We start from the raw sequence: 15,497 nt of genomic DNA, 5'->3' as shown, positions 1-15,497 counted from the left end.
TCGAATAATTTTAAATTAACCGATTATTAACCGAATAAATCTAAACCCCGATTAATTATTTGCTCGGTTAACCGATTAAACCAGAACCCTGATTAATTGAATACCCTAGTAATTACACATATTGTGTGTAATTTTTACTTGAATGTGTAGCCCATGTGTAATTGAAGGCATGTGTAATTTCTAGGAAGGCCAAAAATATTTGATGGTTCAACATAAAATGAAAGCTTTTATAAAAAAGCCTCTTTCAGGGTTTTTCGAATGATCTTTAAATGGTACATTGAATGCTAGAAAGAAATGTTTGTTTGTTTAAAATTTAAACCAAATAATTCTAGTGCGATTACATCGAAATGTTTTTCCGTTTTTCGAAATTCGTGTTAGAATTATACACATAGAGAACATAGAGCGGAAACTCGAAAAAAACTCAAACAAAAAAATTACTCAAAAATGTTACACATACGAGTGTTGTTTTTGTTTTCACATAGTTTTTTTTACTAATACATTCGCACCACTTAGGTTTTTGACAACTGAGTTAGGTCTTTGACAGGAGAGTTTCCGCTCTATGATTATACATATGTATATCTAAAATTTTCGAAAAAATTTTCTTGAAATTATTTAGGATAATATATGGATTTCAAACCGCTTGGTTATCCAAGAAGCTATATAAATATGATCTGCCTGCAAAATTGTGTGCCATTTCGCTGTTGAGAAAATTTGGTTACATTTGGTTAAAAGATTCTGGCGTCCTCCTCACCTGATATTATTAGACTCCGTTTTATACATTTGGTTTTCACAAAAGGAACACATTCGCCAAACTCTACTATCTAAAATTATAACATTTAATTCACATGTGTAATTTTGTCTCGGATGTGTAATTTAGGTATGACCATGTGCAATATTAAATTTCCTTGGTGGCAACACTGCTCAAGATAAAAAGCTGATGAATTGAGATTGTTTATGGATAGGTCAGAAATGGCAGATTTATTTCCAAACCCCATTTCAACCAACACACGGACAGATAGTCAGATGGACAATCTACAAGGCAATCTAGACTTTATTCGGTCGCAAATGGATATTGTAACGGAGTGATAAATCCCATAGTGCGGCACCATTCAATCGTACGCACTTTATTATCTTCGCATACATTGAGAAAACTTATTTACTTGTATGTGTGTGTTTAAAACTTATCAAAATATTGTAAATTTACTTTTATTTTTTATTCAATGACCGCGCAGCAAAAATTATCAATTAAATTTTTTTAATATATTTCACGCTTATTTTAACTTGAGAAAATCCCACTCAAAATAAAATGATTAGAAATAATTTATAATACAACTAAATAAGTTACTTTGATTTAAAAGTGATTAGATTATTTGGGAATATTTCAGAAGAAAAACGTTTTAATCAATATTACAAAACCAGTAGCAAGAGGCATAGTGTTGATTGCAATATTTCATAAAATTTCAGTTCAAATTTGTTCTCACTAAGGAACTGACACTATTTGGGAATAATGTCAAGAGTGGGAGTTATTGTGTTGGCTTTGGCCGCTGTATTGGCTGTAGCAAGTGCGGAAGGATATGATGGGTGAGTTCTAAAACATGATTCAATTCCATTTTTGAATGTAGAGCAATATGAGATGGAACTTTAAGGAATATTTGAGAATAAAATGTCATTTAAATATGATAAGATCATTTCATAATATGATTCAATTCATTGTAAAATGAATCTTAAATAAAAATGGTCCTTTGAGAGCTAGTCTGAAAGTTTTATTAATTTAAACATAATTTTCCTCTTTTTATTCCAGCTACAAAATCTTCGAAATCCTACCCAAAACCCAAGAGCAAAACGATTTTCTATATGAATTATCGAAAATGAGTGAATTCTATGATTTCTTTGCTTTGAGAAGACAACCCAATCATTTAGCTCGCGTTATGGTCAATCCCAATGAAGAGGAGAATTTCCTTAACGCTTTGGCTGAACACAATCTTAGCTACTCAATTGTCAATGATAATGTTGGCCGTTCGGTGGAACAAGAATTCCAATTGAACAAGTTGAGACGTAGTTTGTCGCCCTTCACTGGCAAGGGACGTTTGAGCACCGAACGTTATTACAGTCATGGTGAAATCAATAATTATATTGAAGATTTGGAACAGCGTTTCCCATCTCGTGTGTCGCTCAAGACCGTGGGTAAATCCTTTGAGGGACGTAACATTAAAACCATAACCATTAGCAATGGTGATGGCCGTGCCGGTAAGAATGTCATCTTCATCGATGGTGGTTTCCATGCTCGTGAATGGATTTCTCCAGCTGCTGTTTTGTATGTCATTGGCCAATTGGTTGAAAATTTCGAAGAAAATGCCGAACTTTTGTTGGATTACGATTTCATGATTTTGCCAGTTGTTAATCCTGATGGTTATGAATACACTCAGACCAGTACCAAAGCACGTTTTTGGCGTAAAACTCGTCAGCCCTATGAATCTGCTGGTAAGACCTGCTATGGTGCTGATCCCAATCGTAACTTTGATTTCCACTGGAATGAGGAAGGTGCTTCCTCAAATCCCTGTGCCGATACCTTTGCTGGACCTTATGGCTTCTCGGAACCCGAAACCATTATTGTTCGCGATTTGATCAATTCTCTTAAGGGTCGTGGTAGCATGTATTTAACTGTACATTCCTATGGCAATTATTTGCTTTATCCTTGGGGCTGGACTGCGTAAGTATTTCTTTGAGTTTATATTATTCCCAATCATTTTAATAATTGCTTTTTTAATTCCAGTGATTTACCCGATACCTGGGAAGATTTGCATGAAGTAGCCATGTCCGGTTATAATGCTATTTTCAATGCTACCGGTACCGAATACACTGTTGGTTCCTCTACAAATGTTCTGTATATTGCAGCTGGTGCCAGTGATGACTATGCCTTCAATGCTGGTTTCAAAATTGCCATGACCATGGAATTACCCGGTGGTGGAAAACTCGGCTTCGATCCTCCAGCATCTAGCATTGACACAATGGTCAAAGAAACTTGGGCTGGCATTCGTGCCATGGCTGAGAAGGTCATTGAGAAATATCCCACCGAAAGAGTTGAATTTTTGTAATTTAACTAATTTTTCTTATTATTAGGTAAATAATTCGAATTATTTTATTTGTGTTTTAAATAAAAGAAGAAGGAATATTTTCTATTTCTAAGTTTTAAATTCATTTTTATATTTATTTAATTATTTGTTAATTTAATATCCTTGCATTCATTCTCAAACATATTAATTCGGCTGATCCAATCGCTGTCACCTTTTTGATTTTTTCGTAGTTTAACTTATTTTTAATTGATATTTTATGTTGTTAGAACAATTTAATCAAATCTTCTTAGATAAAATGTACTTTAAACAACTTCAAGTTTCAATCTCACACAGTTTCCGATTCATCGCCGAAAGTCTCTGAACTTTAAAATATTTTTTTCCAGATCTTTGCCAAAAATAATTTATAAAACATATATCAACATTTGAAATGATATACGTATATCAAAATTAAATAGTGACGAATGTCTCGTCACATCAATTAGCATCTGTTCACTTTCCATCACGGATTTAGAAATCTTTATCTAGCTCTAACCTATTGGTAAGTAGGACATTAAATAAGATGAATCATTACCATCCACTAAGAAATGGTTAAGGTTAAATGCATTAATAATTCGAAAATATTAATATAGACCTCTCCCATAGTTTCAACCACTCTAAAACATATTATTTACTTCTGTTGAAGCTGAGTAATTTTATTTGTTGAAGCAATAGGTGGAATGGAATTTAAAGGATCGGTTCTTAAAAACCAACCGTAATATGAAATAAACTTCTTACTCTTGAATATAGGAGACTAGGTGTTTCTGATTCTGAGATGGGTTAGGTTGTTTGGGAAGCGTGGGGTTCGCTGGTAGCGTCTAAATTCAGAATCTCATCTTAAATATAGGAGAACTAGGTGTTTCTGATTTTGGGATAGGTTAGGTTGTTTGGAAAGCCTGAGGTTACCTTGTTTAAGTGGCGTCTAAATTCAGAATCTCATCTTGTGAAGCCGAAATATAGAGTAGGTAAAGGTATGAATCACTCCTAAATCATAATTAGAAAGTCTTATCAGTGAGCACTTGATGACCAAAGACAATTAATAAATTCATGGAATACTTTTTTGAAAAATATGACAAAAAATGCTTTTTATTGAGTTTTTGCATAGATACACATTTTTCAAATTGAAATTAAATTTTTGTTTATGAATATTATGAAATTACACAGTTATGTAGATTTTTCTATTTAAAATGGAAAAATAAAACCGAATTTTGAAATTTGTTATCAAGTATTCCGCAATTCCCAAAAAAGTCTTGAAAAATCCCAAAAATGGGATTTTTCGATTTTTGGCTATAATATCCATATCGGAACCCTTCACAAAATAATTAAGAACATATTGGGCCATCTAAAATAGGTCACTATATTTTGTTATCAACTATGCGATTTGAGAATTTTTGCCCTAAAGTTGAATTTTACATAAAAAATAGGCGTTTCTTGAATGGACCTGGTCCCCTCGGTATCAAAAATTATAATTTTTTTTTTTCATTTAAAATATTTTGTGTAAAGTTAGCTTTTCAAGCAGAACAAATTCATTATACATCCTCTTAGAAATTTTTTAGATAACTTAAAAAGAATAAAAGTACTTTTTTCCAAAAAATAGCGAAAAATCGCCTTTTTTAAATTTTTGAAATTCAAATGTATGTAACTTTGGAGTCAATCATGATTGTTAAACAATTCTTTATTTATTTGATATATACACCTGTTGTTAATCCTTCTAAAGAAAAATGGATAGCTACGAGGAGGTTTTATGAAGTGCTCCAAAGAAGATTCCGTATGTGTAATTTTTTTGTATATAACTTAAACACAAAATTTACTAAATACTAAATTTTTGAATTCATTAGTACCAGTCGGATTGTCACCACATCGGTGGCAGATTCAAATGATTTCCGACGACTTACCATTTGAATTCAAGCGGCTCCAGTGCCCGTTTCGTCTTGCATTTCCTATAACCATTAACAAAGCTCAAGACCAATCGTTGGCTATTACTGGCTTACATTTTTTTCACCAGGTCGAGTTGGCACACCAAACATAATAAACATAATAAGTGTTTCGGGTGCGAAGTCAGGTCGGGGGAGTCCCGACCTGTTGCAAGCAACATTCATCATTGTGGAAATATTGTAGAGCATTCGAGATTTTCCGTTAGATTATTCAAAAGACTTCTAGAACATGGCGCTGTTTATATAAATAGTAACAGTGAGTTGCTTAGGAGTCAGTGTATCTTAGGTGCTGTTATAGTTAACATCAACCGTATTACCAGTGTTTAGATTTAAATAAATAAAGAGTTTTTACACATTTTTAAACTGCTGGTCGCTTTTATTTTTCCAATTAAAGGAAATAAACCACCGTTTTTAAAAGGTAAAAACTAGGGTATTCATTCGACTAATGATCGTTCGATTAATCGAATAATTTCTTACGAATAGTTATTCGAACAATTTAAAAATGGCCTTTTTTCGAATAACGAATAATCCGAACAATTTTATGTAGAATAATCGAATAAAACGAATAAATGTTCATATATGTATATTTAAATTTATTAAATTGCTTAAAATTGTTCATAATTTCAAATTTAAATAAGTAATAATGACTCACAAAAATTTTATTGTTTCTGAAATTCGACAAATAACTAAAGACAAAGGGACTTTTGATCACTGTAGGTGAATGTTCCGATAGCTCCTTCTATAAATATATAAATTTTACTGCAATAAGTTACAATTCTAAAAACAAATCTTTCAAAATTTTTAACTTAGGACTTGAACCAATGAAAATAAATGGTACGGAATAAAATATTTGTTATTTAGCTGGCGAAATATTAGAAGAATCGCAATTAATAATCAAAATATTAATTTAGATTAAAGTGGAGTTGAATGTGTTGGCGAATGTGATTTTGAAACGGTCATCGAAAGTGATATTAAGGATGACATTTATAATGATTACGTTGAAATAGATGAAGGCCATGATCTTAAAATATATGTATATAAGTGATGTTATTAACCGTGTACGTAAGTGTTGCAAAATATTTAATAAATCGAATGATAAACACAAATATTGCAAACTAACGTTTTGTTGCAAGAGTTCGTCCTATACATGATTTTGAATATCTTTGACTGACTTCAAATTAGCCACGTTCACTGACAATGATATCAAACTTTGGACAGATTTCCTTTATTGTGTAATTCCCCAAGACCACTTTATTAAGCTAAGATTCGGGAACGTTGGTAGAGCTTGATGTATAATACAATTTGTTATAAATAATTTAGAAATAGTGAATAATTAATTTACTAAAGAATTAGTTACTCAATTTAAACCCCGAATTAATGAACGACATAAAAAAGTTCTTAATACGTTTATATTGTATTTGAATTCAGGATCATGTCCAACTAGCTCAATTTTTTTAAAGCATAGCTCCAAAACGGAAACTAAAGGGTTTGCTAGTCAATTGTTTTGTAGATTGTTCGGGAGTTAATCCGATCAGAATATTTCTGTTGAAAATTTAATGATGGACTTTGTTTTCGGATGTTTTTTAACATTATCAATACTTGAATTTTTATCTTTAATGTTATTTTTTGTTTTTCTTTATCAATAAAATATTAAAAAACCAACATCAAAACTTCATTCTTTACTTTTTTAAAAAAATTTAAATTATTCGAATAATTCGATTAATTTTAAACGTGTGATCGAATTATTCGAACAAGTTAAAATCTCTTATTCCAATTATTCGTTTTATTCGAACACGAGAAAAGTCGAATAATTCGAATACCCTAGTAAAAACGTAACAATATTTTTGTTTACTGCATTACCAAACATCGGAGAAAATTACAAGATGAAGCTAATTACTGAGAGTTGTGTATTTTTAGCCAGTAATGAAACTAGTCGGAGGATAATGCTCCAGACTGATTTTAAAACATTGCCGATGTTGTTCTATAACATCAGACTTAGAAAATAATGGTTCGTTATAACGTAATGTAACTGTACTATACGTATTGTTTATTTAATAAGCAATTTAGATAGTAAGTTTACAATAAACATGATTATCGGCAGATCTTATCAGTTCTACTATAAATTACCGTTGGTATGTACAATATATTTCGGCGATGATAAAACATAGTAATTCAATAATCCTGGTCAAACAAATGTTGACCAATTGTGTTGCTTAATATGATGTAGTTAAAATTTCCCTAAGTACATATTGAACTCTGTTATCGGTTAATAAACAAATACATATGTAGTTATTAACCATTTAGAATTGCTTTTAAATTGTAGTGATTAAATAGTAATTGCTAATTGATTAGATATCAACAACAATAATTTAATATATCTTAAACTAATACAAACTAATTGCAAACATTTAGCAAAGAACTTGTTAAATATCACTTAAATAATTCAGTTTAATTGTGACAGTGTTGCAGTAAAGAAGCATAATTTAGAAATGCATTATTTTCGAATATCGGTGGTGGTGGTTTTGCTAGCAAATATTTTATTTGTGTCAATAACTGCTAAAAGTTATGAGGGGTAAGTATTTCTTTAATTTCCAAAGAATATAGTTCACATGTTGAAATTAAACCGGAGATAATTATGTCAAACGATTATACCATCTTACTACTTATCTCATGTTAAATTTAAATCTAGTTTCGAGGCTTTCATGGTTTCATGAAACCAAATTGTGATGATTACTATAATTTTTCTTTTCTTTTAATAGTTACAAATTGTATCAGTTAACACCAAAAGGAGAAGAGGATATAAACATTTTACAAAACTTATCTAAACAAGTAGAACGTTTTGATTTTCTAAACTCTGAAACTGTTATTGTGGAACCCAACAGCTTGAAGGAGTTTGAAAATGCGTTAGAAAAATATCAACTAGAATATAAACTTTTAGACGAAGATGTGGGCAAAACATTAACACGTAATTTCGAAGTGAATCGTTTAATGAAAACCTTAAAACCGTACAAAGGTCAAGAACGCTTAAGCACCGAACGTTATTACAGCCATGGCGAAATCAATGCTTACCTTGAGTACTTAGCCCAAACGTATCCACAACGTGTTATACTCAAGACCATGGGCTATTCCTTTGAAGGTCGTGCTTTGAAAGCCATAACCATAACCAATGGTCAAGGAAGCTATGATAAAAATGTTATTTTAGTCGATGGCGGTTTTCATGCTCGTGAATGGATCTCACCAGCCTCGGCAATTTATGCTATTGAACAATTGGTGGAGAATTTCGAAGCAAATAAAGAACTTTTGGCGGATTATAATTGGGTCATATTGCCCGTGGTAAATGCTGATGGTTATGAGTATACACAAGTGTCGGCCGACACTCGTATGTGGCGTAAAACTCGTAAGCCTCTGTTCCATGAGGGTGGCATTTGTTATGGTACCGATCCTAATCGTAATTTTGATTTTCATTGGAATGAGGAGGGTGCCTCTTCGGATCCCTGTTCAAATACATTTGCCGGACCCAAAGCCTTCTCCGAGCCTGAGGCCATGGTTGTGAGAGATTTAATACATACGAATAGTGTAAAAGGTCAAATGTATTTGACTTTGCATTCGCAGGGTAAATTGCTGCTATATCCTTGGGGTTGGACTGAGTGAGTATTAAGTTTATTTTAAATAATATATATTTTAGAGTGCTCTTTATATGGATAAAAATAATTCCATGGTTAAACAAGTAAGAGAACTATATTCTGCTGTGCCGAATCTTATATACTCTTCACCAAATTTTACTTTAAAATATAAATTTTAAAAATTTTAAAAAAATTTTTTTGTTTTTAATTTGTTCTTGAAAAAAATGTTATGACAAAAACAATTTTTTTAAAAATTTATTTAATTTTATTGTTTTTTTAATTTATTAATGAAACAAATTTTATGACAAATAAATATTGTTTTGTGAAAAATATTCGGGTTCAAAAATATTTTTCCTGATTTTGACTCATTGTAGGTTCGACTTTATGGCGTTGTATACCTCTTTGCAAAGGTCCTTGAATTATCTATCATTGGATATCCATATTGTCTATATTAATAACTTAGTAATCCAGATATAGATAAAGAATAGCTCTAAAATCGATGTTGTCCTGTTTTTTTCTTATATCTCAGCTGTTTGATTGTTATACAATTTTGAAGGTACTCAATGTCGATTATTCGCATGAATACAAAAAAACAGTCACCATGACTTCTTTGGCGCCGATTCACCCCGAGAATACAATTGTATTGACTGCAGTGTGGTTTCTGGGCTGTTGTGGTGAATCCACGTTTCGTCCACAGTTACGAAAAGCCGCGGTGCAAAAACTCGAAGTTGTCCCCCTGGCGGAAAGTATTCTCATACCCAAATGATCATTCAATATTGAAAACACTGAGCCACGTGAGATACCTATGGCTTACACAATATCTCTTACTTTCAGTTTTCATTTGCGACCCCACAAAGTATATATATTCTGGATCGTTATAGATAGCTAAGTCTATATAGACATGTGAGTCTGTATGTTGAAATCAACTTTTCGTAGCCCCCAATTAACTTACAAACATGATTGATACATCAATATATTGGGAATTCTTCCGTTGCTCGGTTGAAAATCGTCCCATTAATGGCTGAGATATCTAGATTACTACATTAATATAGGCAATATGGATATCTAATGATAGATATTTCAAAGTCCATTGCAACGATGTATATAAGGCTATAGTAATTTGAACCTACAATGGGCCAAAATCGGGAAAAAATATGCTTTAACCCGAATTTTTTTTTTACCAACAATTTTTTTTTCTCATGTTTTTTTTCACTAATAAATTTGAAATTTTTTTTTTTTAAATTAAAAAAATAATTTCGAAAAAAAGTTAAATTTTGAATTTTTTTTTCACTAATAAATTTGAGCTTTTTTTAAATTAAAAAAAATTATTTCGAAAAAAAATTAAATTTTAAATTTTTTTTTTTCATATATTTTTTTCACTAATAAATTTAAATTTTTTTTTTAAATTAAAAAAAATTGTTTCGAAAAAAAAGTTGTTAAATTTTGATTTTTTTTTTAAATTTTCAAAAACTATTTTGAAAACATTTTTTTTTTTAAATTTCGTTTACCTAAAAATATTTAAAATTTGTGTTTTAAAGTATAATTTTCTCCTCAAGTCACTCGGTAGTGGCTGTCAAATACAAACTAAGTGACGCTGATTTTTCAAATTTTGATGCCTGTAGCCGTTTCAGTTATGAGGCGGAGACTTCAAAATGTCACGGACTTATTGAACCGCCCTTGTTTTTAATATTTTGACTGATTAGAACTAAGTTTTGAGTAGTTTCTAGGGTATTCGAATTATTCGATTTTTCTCTTGTTCGAATAAAACGAATAATTCGAATAATAGATTTTAACTTGTTCGAATAATTCGATCACACGTTTAAAATTAATCGAATTATTCGAATAATTTAAATTTTTTTTAAAAAAGTAAAGAATGAAGTTTTGATGTCTGTTTTTTAATATTTTATTGTTAAAGAAAAACAAAAAAATAACGTTAAAGTTAACAATTCAAGTATTGATAATGTTAAAAAACATTCCACAACAAAGTCCAAAGTAATGGATAGTTTATTATCATGTTAGACAAAGGTGTTCAACGATGTTCAAAATCATGTATAAGACGAACTCCATGCATTTCTTGCAACAAAACGTTAGTTTGCAATATTTGTGTTTATTTAAGATCATGGCCTTCATCTATTTCAATGTAATCATTATAAATGTCATCCTCAATATCAATTTCGATGACCGTTTCAAAGTCACATTCTCCATCACATTCAACTCTACTTTAATCTAAGTTTCTAATTATTCTTCTAATATTTCGCTAGCTAAATAACAAATATTTTATTACGTACCTTTTATTTTCATTGGTTCAAGTCCTATGTTAAAAATTTTGAAAGATTTGTTTTTAGAATTGTAACTTCTTGCAGTAATATTTACATATATATTTATAGAAGGAGCTATCGGAACACTCATCTACAGTGATCGAAAGAATATTTCAGAAACAATACAATTTTTGTGAGTCATTATTACTTATATAAATTTGGAAGTATGACATTTTAAGCAATTTAATAAATTTAAATATATTTAAATTTATTAAATTAAATTTAAAAAATTAAAAAATTGTTACAAAATATTTATTTTGATAGATATCCCACTCGCATCCCACTAAGCGACCAAAAGGGTCTTCAAGGATAATATCTAAGCTTTTGTTTGACCTAAAAAAAAAGATTAAAAAAGGGTCCATTTTGAAAAAAAAAGTCAACAAAGTTTTTGATTTTGCAAAAAAAGTCAAAAATTTTATGTTTTGAGTTACAAAATATTTATTTTGATAGATATCCCACTCGCATCCCACTAAGCGACCAAGTAGGTGTTCAAGGAAAATATCTAAACTTTATTTTAAGAAAAAAAAAAAAGGACCCATTTTAAAAAAAAGTCAAAAAAGTTTTTGATTTCGGAAAAAAAATATTAAAAATTTTTTATTTTTTTTTTAAATATTTTTTTTCGAAAGATCGAAGAAATAGCTATCTAACTATTTGGGACACATTTTGCTAAGAACAATAGGTAATAAGTTACATGGATAAGAAAAAACCCCTGTTTGACCAAATTGTCAAAATTTTACCCCCTATAACTCAGAGAGTTCTCGACCGATGTTGTTGAAAAATTGTGTCTGAGTTAATATCCTATAGAGCTAACCTTGGTGCAAATTTCATCCCGATCGGAAGACATCGATTTCAAAAGTTGGTTCACTTGACATGAAATGCCCCATATATATGAACATTTATTCGTTTTATTCGATTATTCTACATAAAATTGTTCGAATTATTCGTTATTCGAAAATGGCCATTTTTAAATTGTTCGAATAATTATTCGTAAGAAATTATTCGATTAATCGAACGATCATTAGTCGAATGAATACCGTAGTAGTTTCCCTAAATAATTCCATAAATTGTGAATGGGCTCTTGAAAGGCTTTTTCACAACAAGTGAGAAATTGTATAAAAGGAGTAGCCGAATCAGAGCTTTGAATTAATTCAATTTGAGATTAATTCACTAAAATCTAATTTCGATTTATTTTTTTTTTAAAAAAATAAAAAATGCAGATACACGGGAATCGAACCGCAACCATCATATTAAAAAATTAAAAAAATGTCATTTATTTCCAACAAATAATTCTTTAGTTACATTTAAATAGAATTAAGTAATTAATTCATAATTTGAATGATAAAATTTTTGTTAAATAAATATTTTTTCAGGATTCAATTTGTGTTTGTTTTGTTTTTAATCATTTACAATATGATTTAACAAATTTTCTATGTGATTTTAGAACCCTTAGCCTGAATTCAAATTTCGTTAATAAAAAGGTTAATTTCAGAAGGTCCTAGGGAAAACTCAATAAATAAATAATTTTTTGTTTTGAAAGTTCCTTAAGAAACTCACACAAAATAATACGAAAATTTAAAATTTTTTTAAATTTTCAAATTTAACGATTGTTTTTCCATATAATTTTTTTATTAATTGTTTAAGTAGCAGAAGAAATGTTAATGAATTTGGTTACAAATTATATCCAATCCCGACCCGGGGTTTCGGGATTTTCGGGAAATCTAAAATCCCGAAAATTATAAGAAAGAAACGTACATAATTATGTCTTTACAATTGAAAGTAAATTTTTTATTTAGTAATTAATTTTTATTAGACATTAAAAGCATAAAATACTTGCATGAGTACATTATATAAGAAGAAATAACAATAAAGTATGTATATTAGGCCGGGTCGATTTGTATGGACGATTAAAACGTAAAAAATCCCCAAGAAACCATAGGTCTAAAATCAAATCCTATCTTGCGCATTTCGTCTTTTATTCAATAAAAAACAAGTAAGAAAGTATGGTCGGTCAAGCCCGACCATATAATACCCTACACTAAGTAAAAGAGCAAAACCATTTTTCTTTTAAAATTTCAATAATTTATATTTATATATTATGAACCGATCGTAACAAAATTTGGTGACATGAATTTTGTATATATAAAACTTATTCGGAGCGAAATTTGTGTAGATACATAGATAAATTAAACATTTATGACCGATAAAGTCCAATTTCGAGGGGACATTTGTATGGGGGCTAGGTGAAATAATGGACCGATTTCAGCCAGTTTCAATAGGCTTGGTCCTTGGGCCGAAAAAGTAATATGTACCAAATTTGATCGAAATATCTTCAAAATTGCGACCTGTACTCTGTGCACAAGGTTTACATGGACAGCCAGCCAGCCAACCAGACGGACGGACGGACGGACATCGTTTAATCGACTCAGAAAGTGATTCTAAGTCGATCGGTATACTTTAAGGTTGGTGTTAGACTAATATTTTTGGGCGTTACAAACATCTGCACAAACGCATAATACCCTCCCCACTATGGTGGTGTAGGGTATAAAAATATATATATGTATACTGCAATATCATTGGATAAAAGACGAAATTCGATAGGATTTGATTTTAGACCTATGGTTTCTTCTTAGAATTTTCCGTAGAATGCGTTTCTGCTATACGATTTTTCGTGAAAAAAATCAACATACTGGTGAAAAACCGTACTTTAGTATAAAAAAGTGTTTATTTTAAATAGCTTCTTAAGAATACTATTGCATCTATGGTTTCATCTGCCATTCTGGAACGAATTTTGTTTTCGACATATGCTGCTTCCGAAAAACATTTTTCACATTCCATCTTTCACATTGGCAAACCCGTTTGCAAATACTTATAACAAATCTGCAAGTATTTTCCTCTTGTTCCTTCAGAAATAAAATGATCTATTTCTTTTGCAAGTTGAAAATCTACATTATAATTTGGTTTCGTTATTGTTATTTGGGGTTTTTACATTTATTAACAATATTTTTTAGCCTTTTAGCAATCGAAATATTTTCATTTTGTTCGAGCTCCTCATCTGAGATAAAATCAATTTCATTTGAAGAGGATTTAAATTGAGTTTTGTTAGATAACTTACAAAAAAGTTCTAGAGCCCCACTCAAGGAAAACCAAAAATACCGTTTTCCTTTATTAACTATATTATAGCAGGAGTTGAGCTTAACAACTTTGCTGAACATCACTTTGCGATATTCGGGCATGTAGAATGTCAAAATTAATGAAAAAGTCACACAAAATGACAATTTCCCCTATTTATTTATGAAAAACGGGATTTGGAAAATCCCGAAAACCCCGGGATTTAAAAGTAAAAAATACCGGGCTTCGGGATTTAGAAAATCCCGAAAACCCCGGGATTTTCGGGAACGGGATTCCCCGTTTAGCATCTCTAGTTAAAAGGTATCGGTAAATGCTTATAAAATATAGACTATTTTGGATATGCCAAATTTAAAAAAATTATATTTCGTAGCCGATGGTTTACAGGTTAAAACTATAGTCTTAATTAGTTTGCTTTTAAATAAAACGAACGAAATAACTGACAAAATGTGCACTTTATTTTTTTGTAATACCCCCAATAATTCAACGATTTTATTTAACAATAAATTTAAAATTTTTTGCAGTGCTTTACCCGATACCTGGGAAGATTTACACGAAGTAGCTGCCGCCGGAGCCGATGCCATATATCAGGCAACCGGTACCAATTATACCGTGGGTTCTTCGACAACTGTTCTATATGTGGCAGCTGGTGCCAGTGATGATTATGCTTTCAATGCCGGATTTCCCATAGCATTTACCATGGAACTGCCGGGTGCTGGTTCAACCGGTTTCGATCCACCTGTTGAAATGATTGATGAATTGGTTAAGGAAACATGGGTGGGCATTAAAGCTATGGGTCTTAAAGTCATTGAAAAATATCCAGTTGTTTAAATGTCATACACACTAATTAAAACGATTATGTACTTGTGCTTGATTTACTTGTTGACTAATGAAAATAAAAGTATTTTAACAAATGGTATTTTAAATGGTTTCACTTATAAAACAGGTAAGAAGAGTGTTTTATTCGGCTGTGCCGAATCTTGTATACCCAACATCAATATATAGTTTTGGTATTCTATGGAGACTTGAATCAGTAGAAAGATTTTGTATTGATATAAAACTTGTTTATGTCCAATTTCATCACGATATTAATTATTGTAAGACAATTATGAATGTTCAAATAATTTTCTGATGGGGACCTTTTATGGGGACTAGGGCCAAATGTTGCCTGATTTTAGCCATACTTTACAGCACAATTTTAGAGTTTTAGAACTAATTTGAGAAACATATTATCAGTATGACCCCATAACCAAGTATTCCAGGGGGCTAGGTGAAATTATGGACCGATATTGCACATTTTGAATACCAAACAAACCTTATTAAGAGAGAGCATCAGGGAGCCAGCTAGCTCCTTTCGTTTGGGCCCTATTGTGTTTTCAACAGACA

The 15,497-nt window shown here is 30.8% G+C and overlaps 2 protein-coding genes across 2 annotated transcripts; both read left to right on the top strand.

Annotated features, from left to right (window-relative positions):
- The first annotated feature begins 1,475 nt into the window (after positions 1-1,475).
- On the top strand, positions 1,476-3,187 carry LOC135954249 (carboxypeptidase B1). Its single transcript, XM_065504331.1, has 3 exons — positions 1,476-1,581; positions 1,802-2,710; positions 2,774-3,187. Exons 1-3 carry the CDS (start codon positions 1,508-1,510, stop codon positions 3,093-3,095), a joined length of 1,305 nt encoding a protein of 434 aa, XP_065360403.1. The 5' UTR covers positions 1,476-1,507; the 3' UTR covers positions 3,096-3,187.
- Positions 3,188-7,489: 4,302 nt separating this feature from the next.
- LOC135954409 (carboxypeptidase B1) lies at positions 7,490-15,030 on the top strand. The gene is made up of 3 exons (XM_065504574.1): positions 7,490-7,616; positions 7,804-8,691; positions 14,636-15,030. The coding sequence occupies exons 1-3, from the start codon at positions 7,534-7,536 to the stop codon at positions 14,940-14,942; spliced, it is 1,278 nt and encodes a 425-aa protein (XP_065360646.1). The 5' UTR covers positions 7,490-7,533; the 3' UTR covers positions 14,943-15,030.
- The last annotated feature ends 467 nt before the right edge of the window (positions 15,031-15,497 follow it).

Source organism: Calliphora vicina, chromosome 3, assembly GCF_958450345.1.
Source record: "Calliphora vicina chromosome 3, idCalVici1.1, whole genome shotgun sequence".
Lineage (NCBI taxonomy): Eukaryota > Metazoa > Arthropoda > Insecta > Diptera > Calliphoridae > Calliphora > Calliphora vicina.
The sequence above is the reverse complement of the archived record's forward strand: the minus strand, read 5'-3'. Positions and strand labels throughout refer to the sequence as shown.

Coding starts and splice junctions, on each gene's coding strand:
- LOC135954249 (XM_065504331.1), top strand. CDS start 1,508: ATGTCAAGAGTGGGAGTTATTGTGTTGGCTTTGGCCGCTGTATTGGCT. Junction 1,582..1,801: donor AGTGCGGAAGGATATGATGG/GTGAGTTCTAAA, acceptor TTTTTATTCCAG/CTACAAAATCTTCGAAATCC. Junction 2,711..2,773: donor TATCCTTGGGGCTGGACTGC/GTAAGTATTTCT, acceptor TTTTAATTCCAG/TGATTTACCCGATACCTGGG.
- LOC135954409 (XM_065504574.1), top strand. CDS start 7,534: ATGCATTATTTTCGAATATCGGTGGTGGTGGTTTTGCTAGCAAATATT. Junction 7,617..7,803: donor ACTGCTAAAAGTTATGAGGG/GTAAGTATTTCT, acceptor TTCTTTTAATAG/TTACAAATTGTATCAGTTAA. Junction 8,692..14,635: donor TATCCTTGGGGTTGGACTGA/GTGAGTATTAAG, acceptor AATTTTTTGCAG/TGCTTTACCCGATACCTGGG.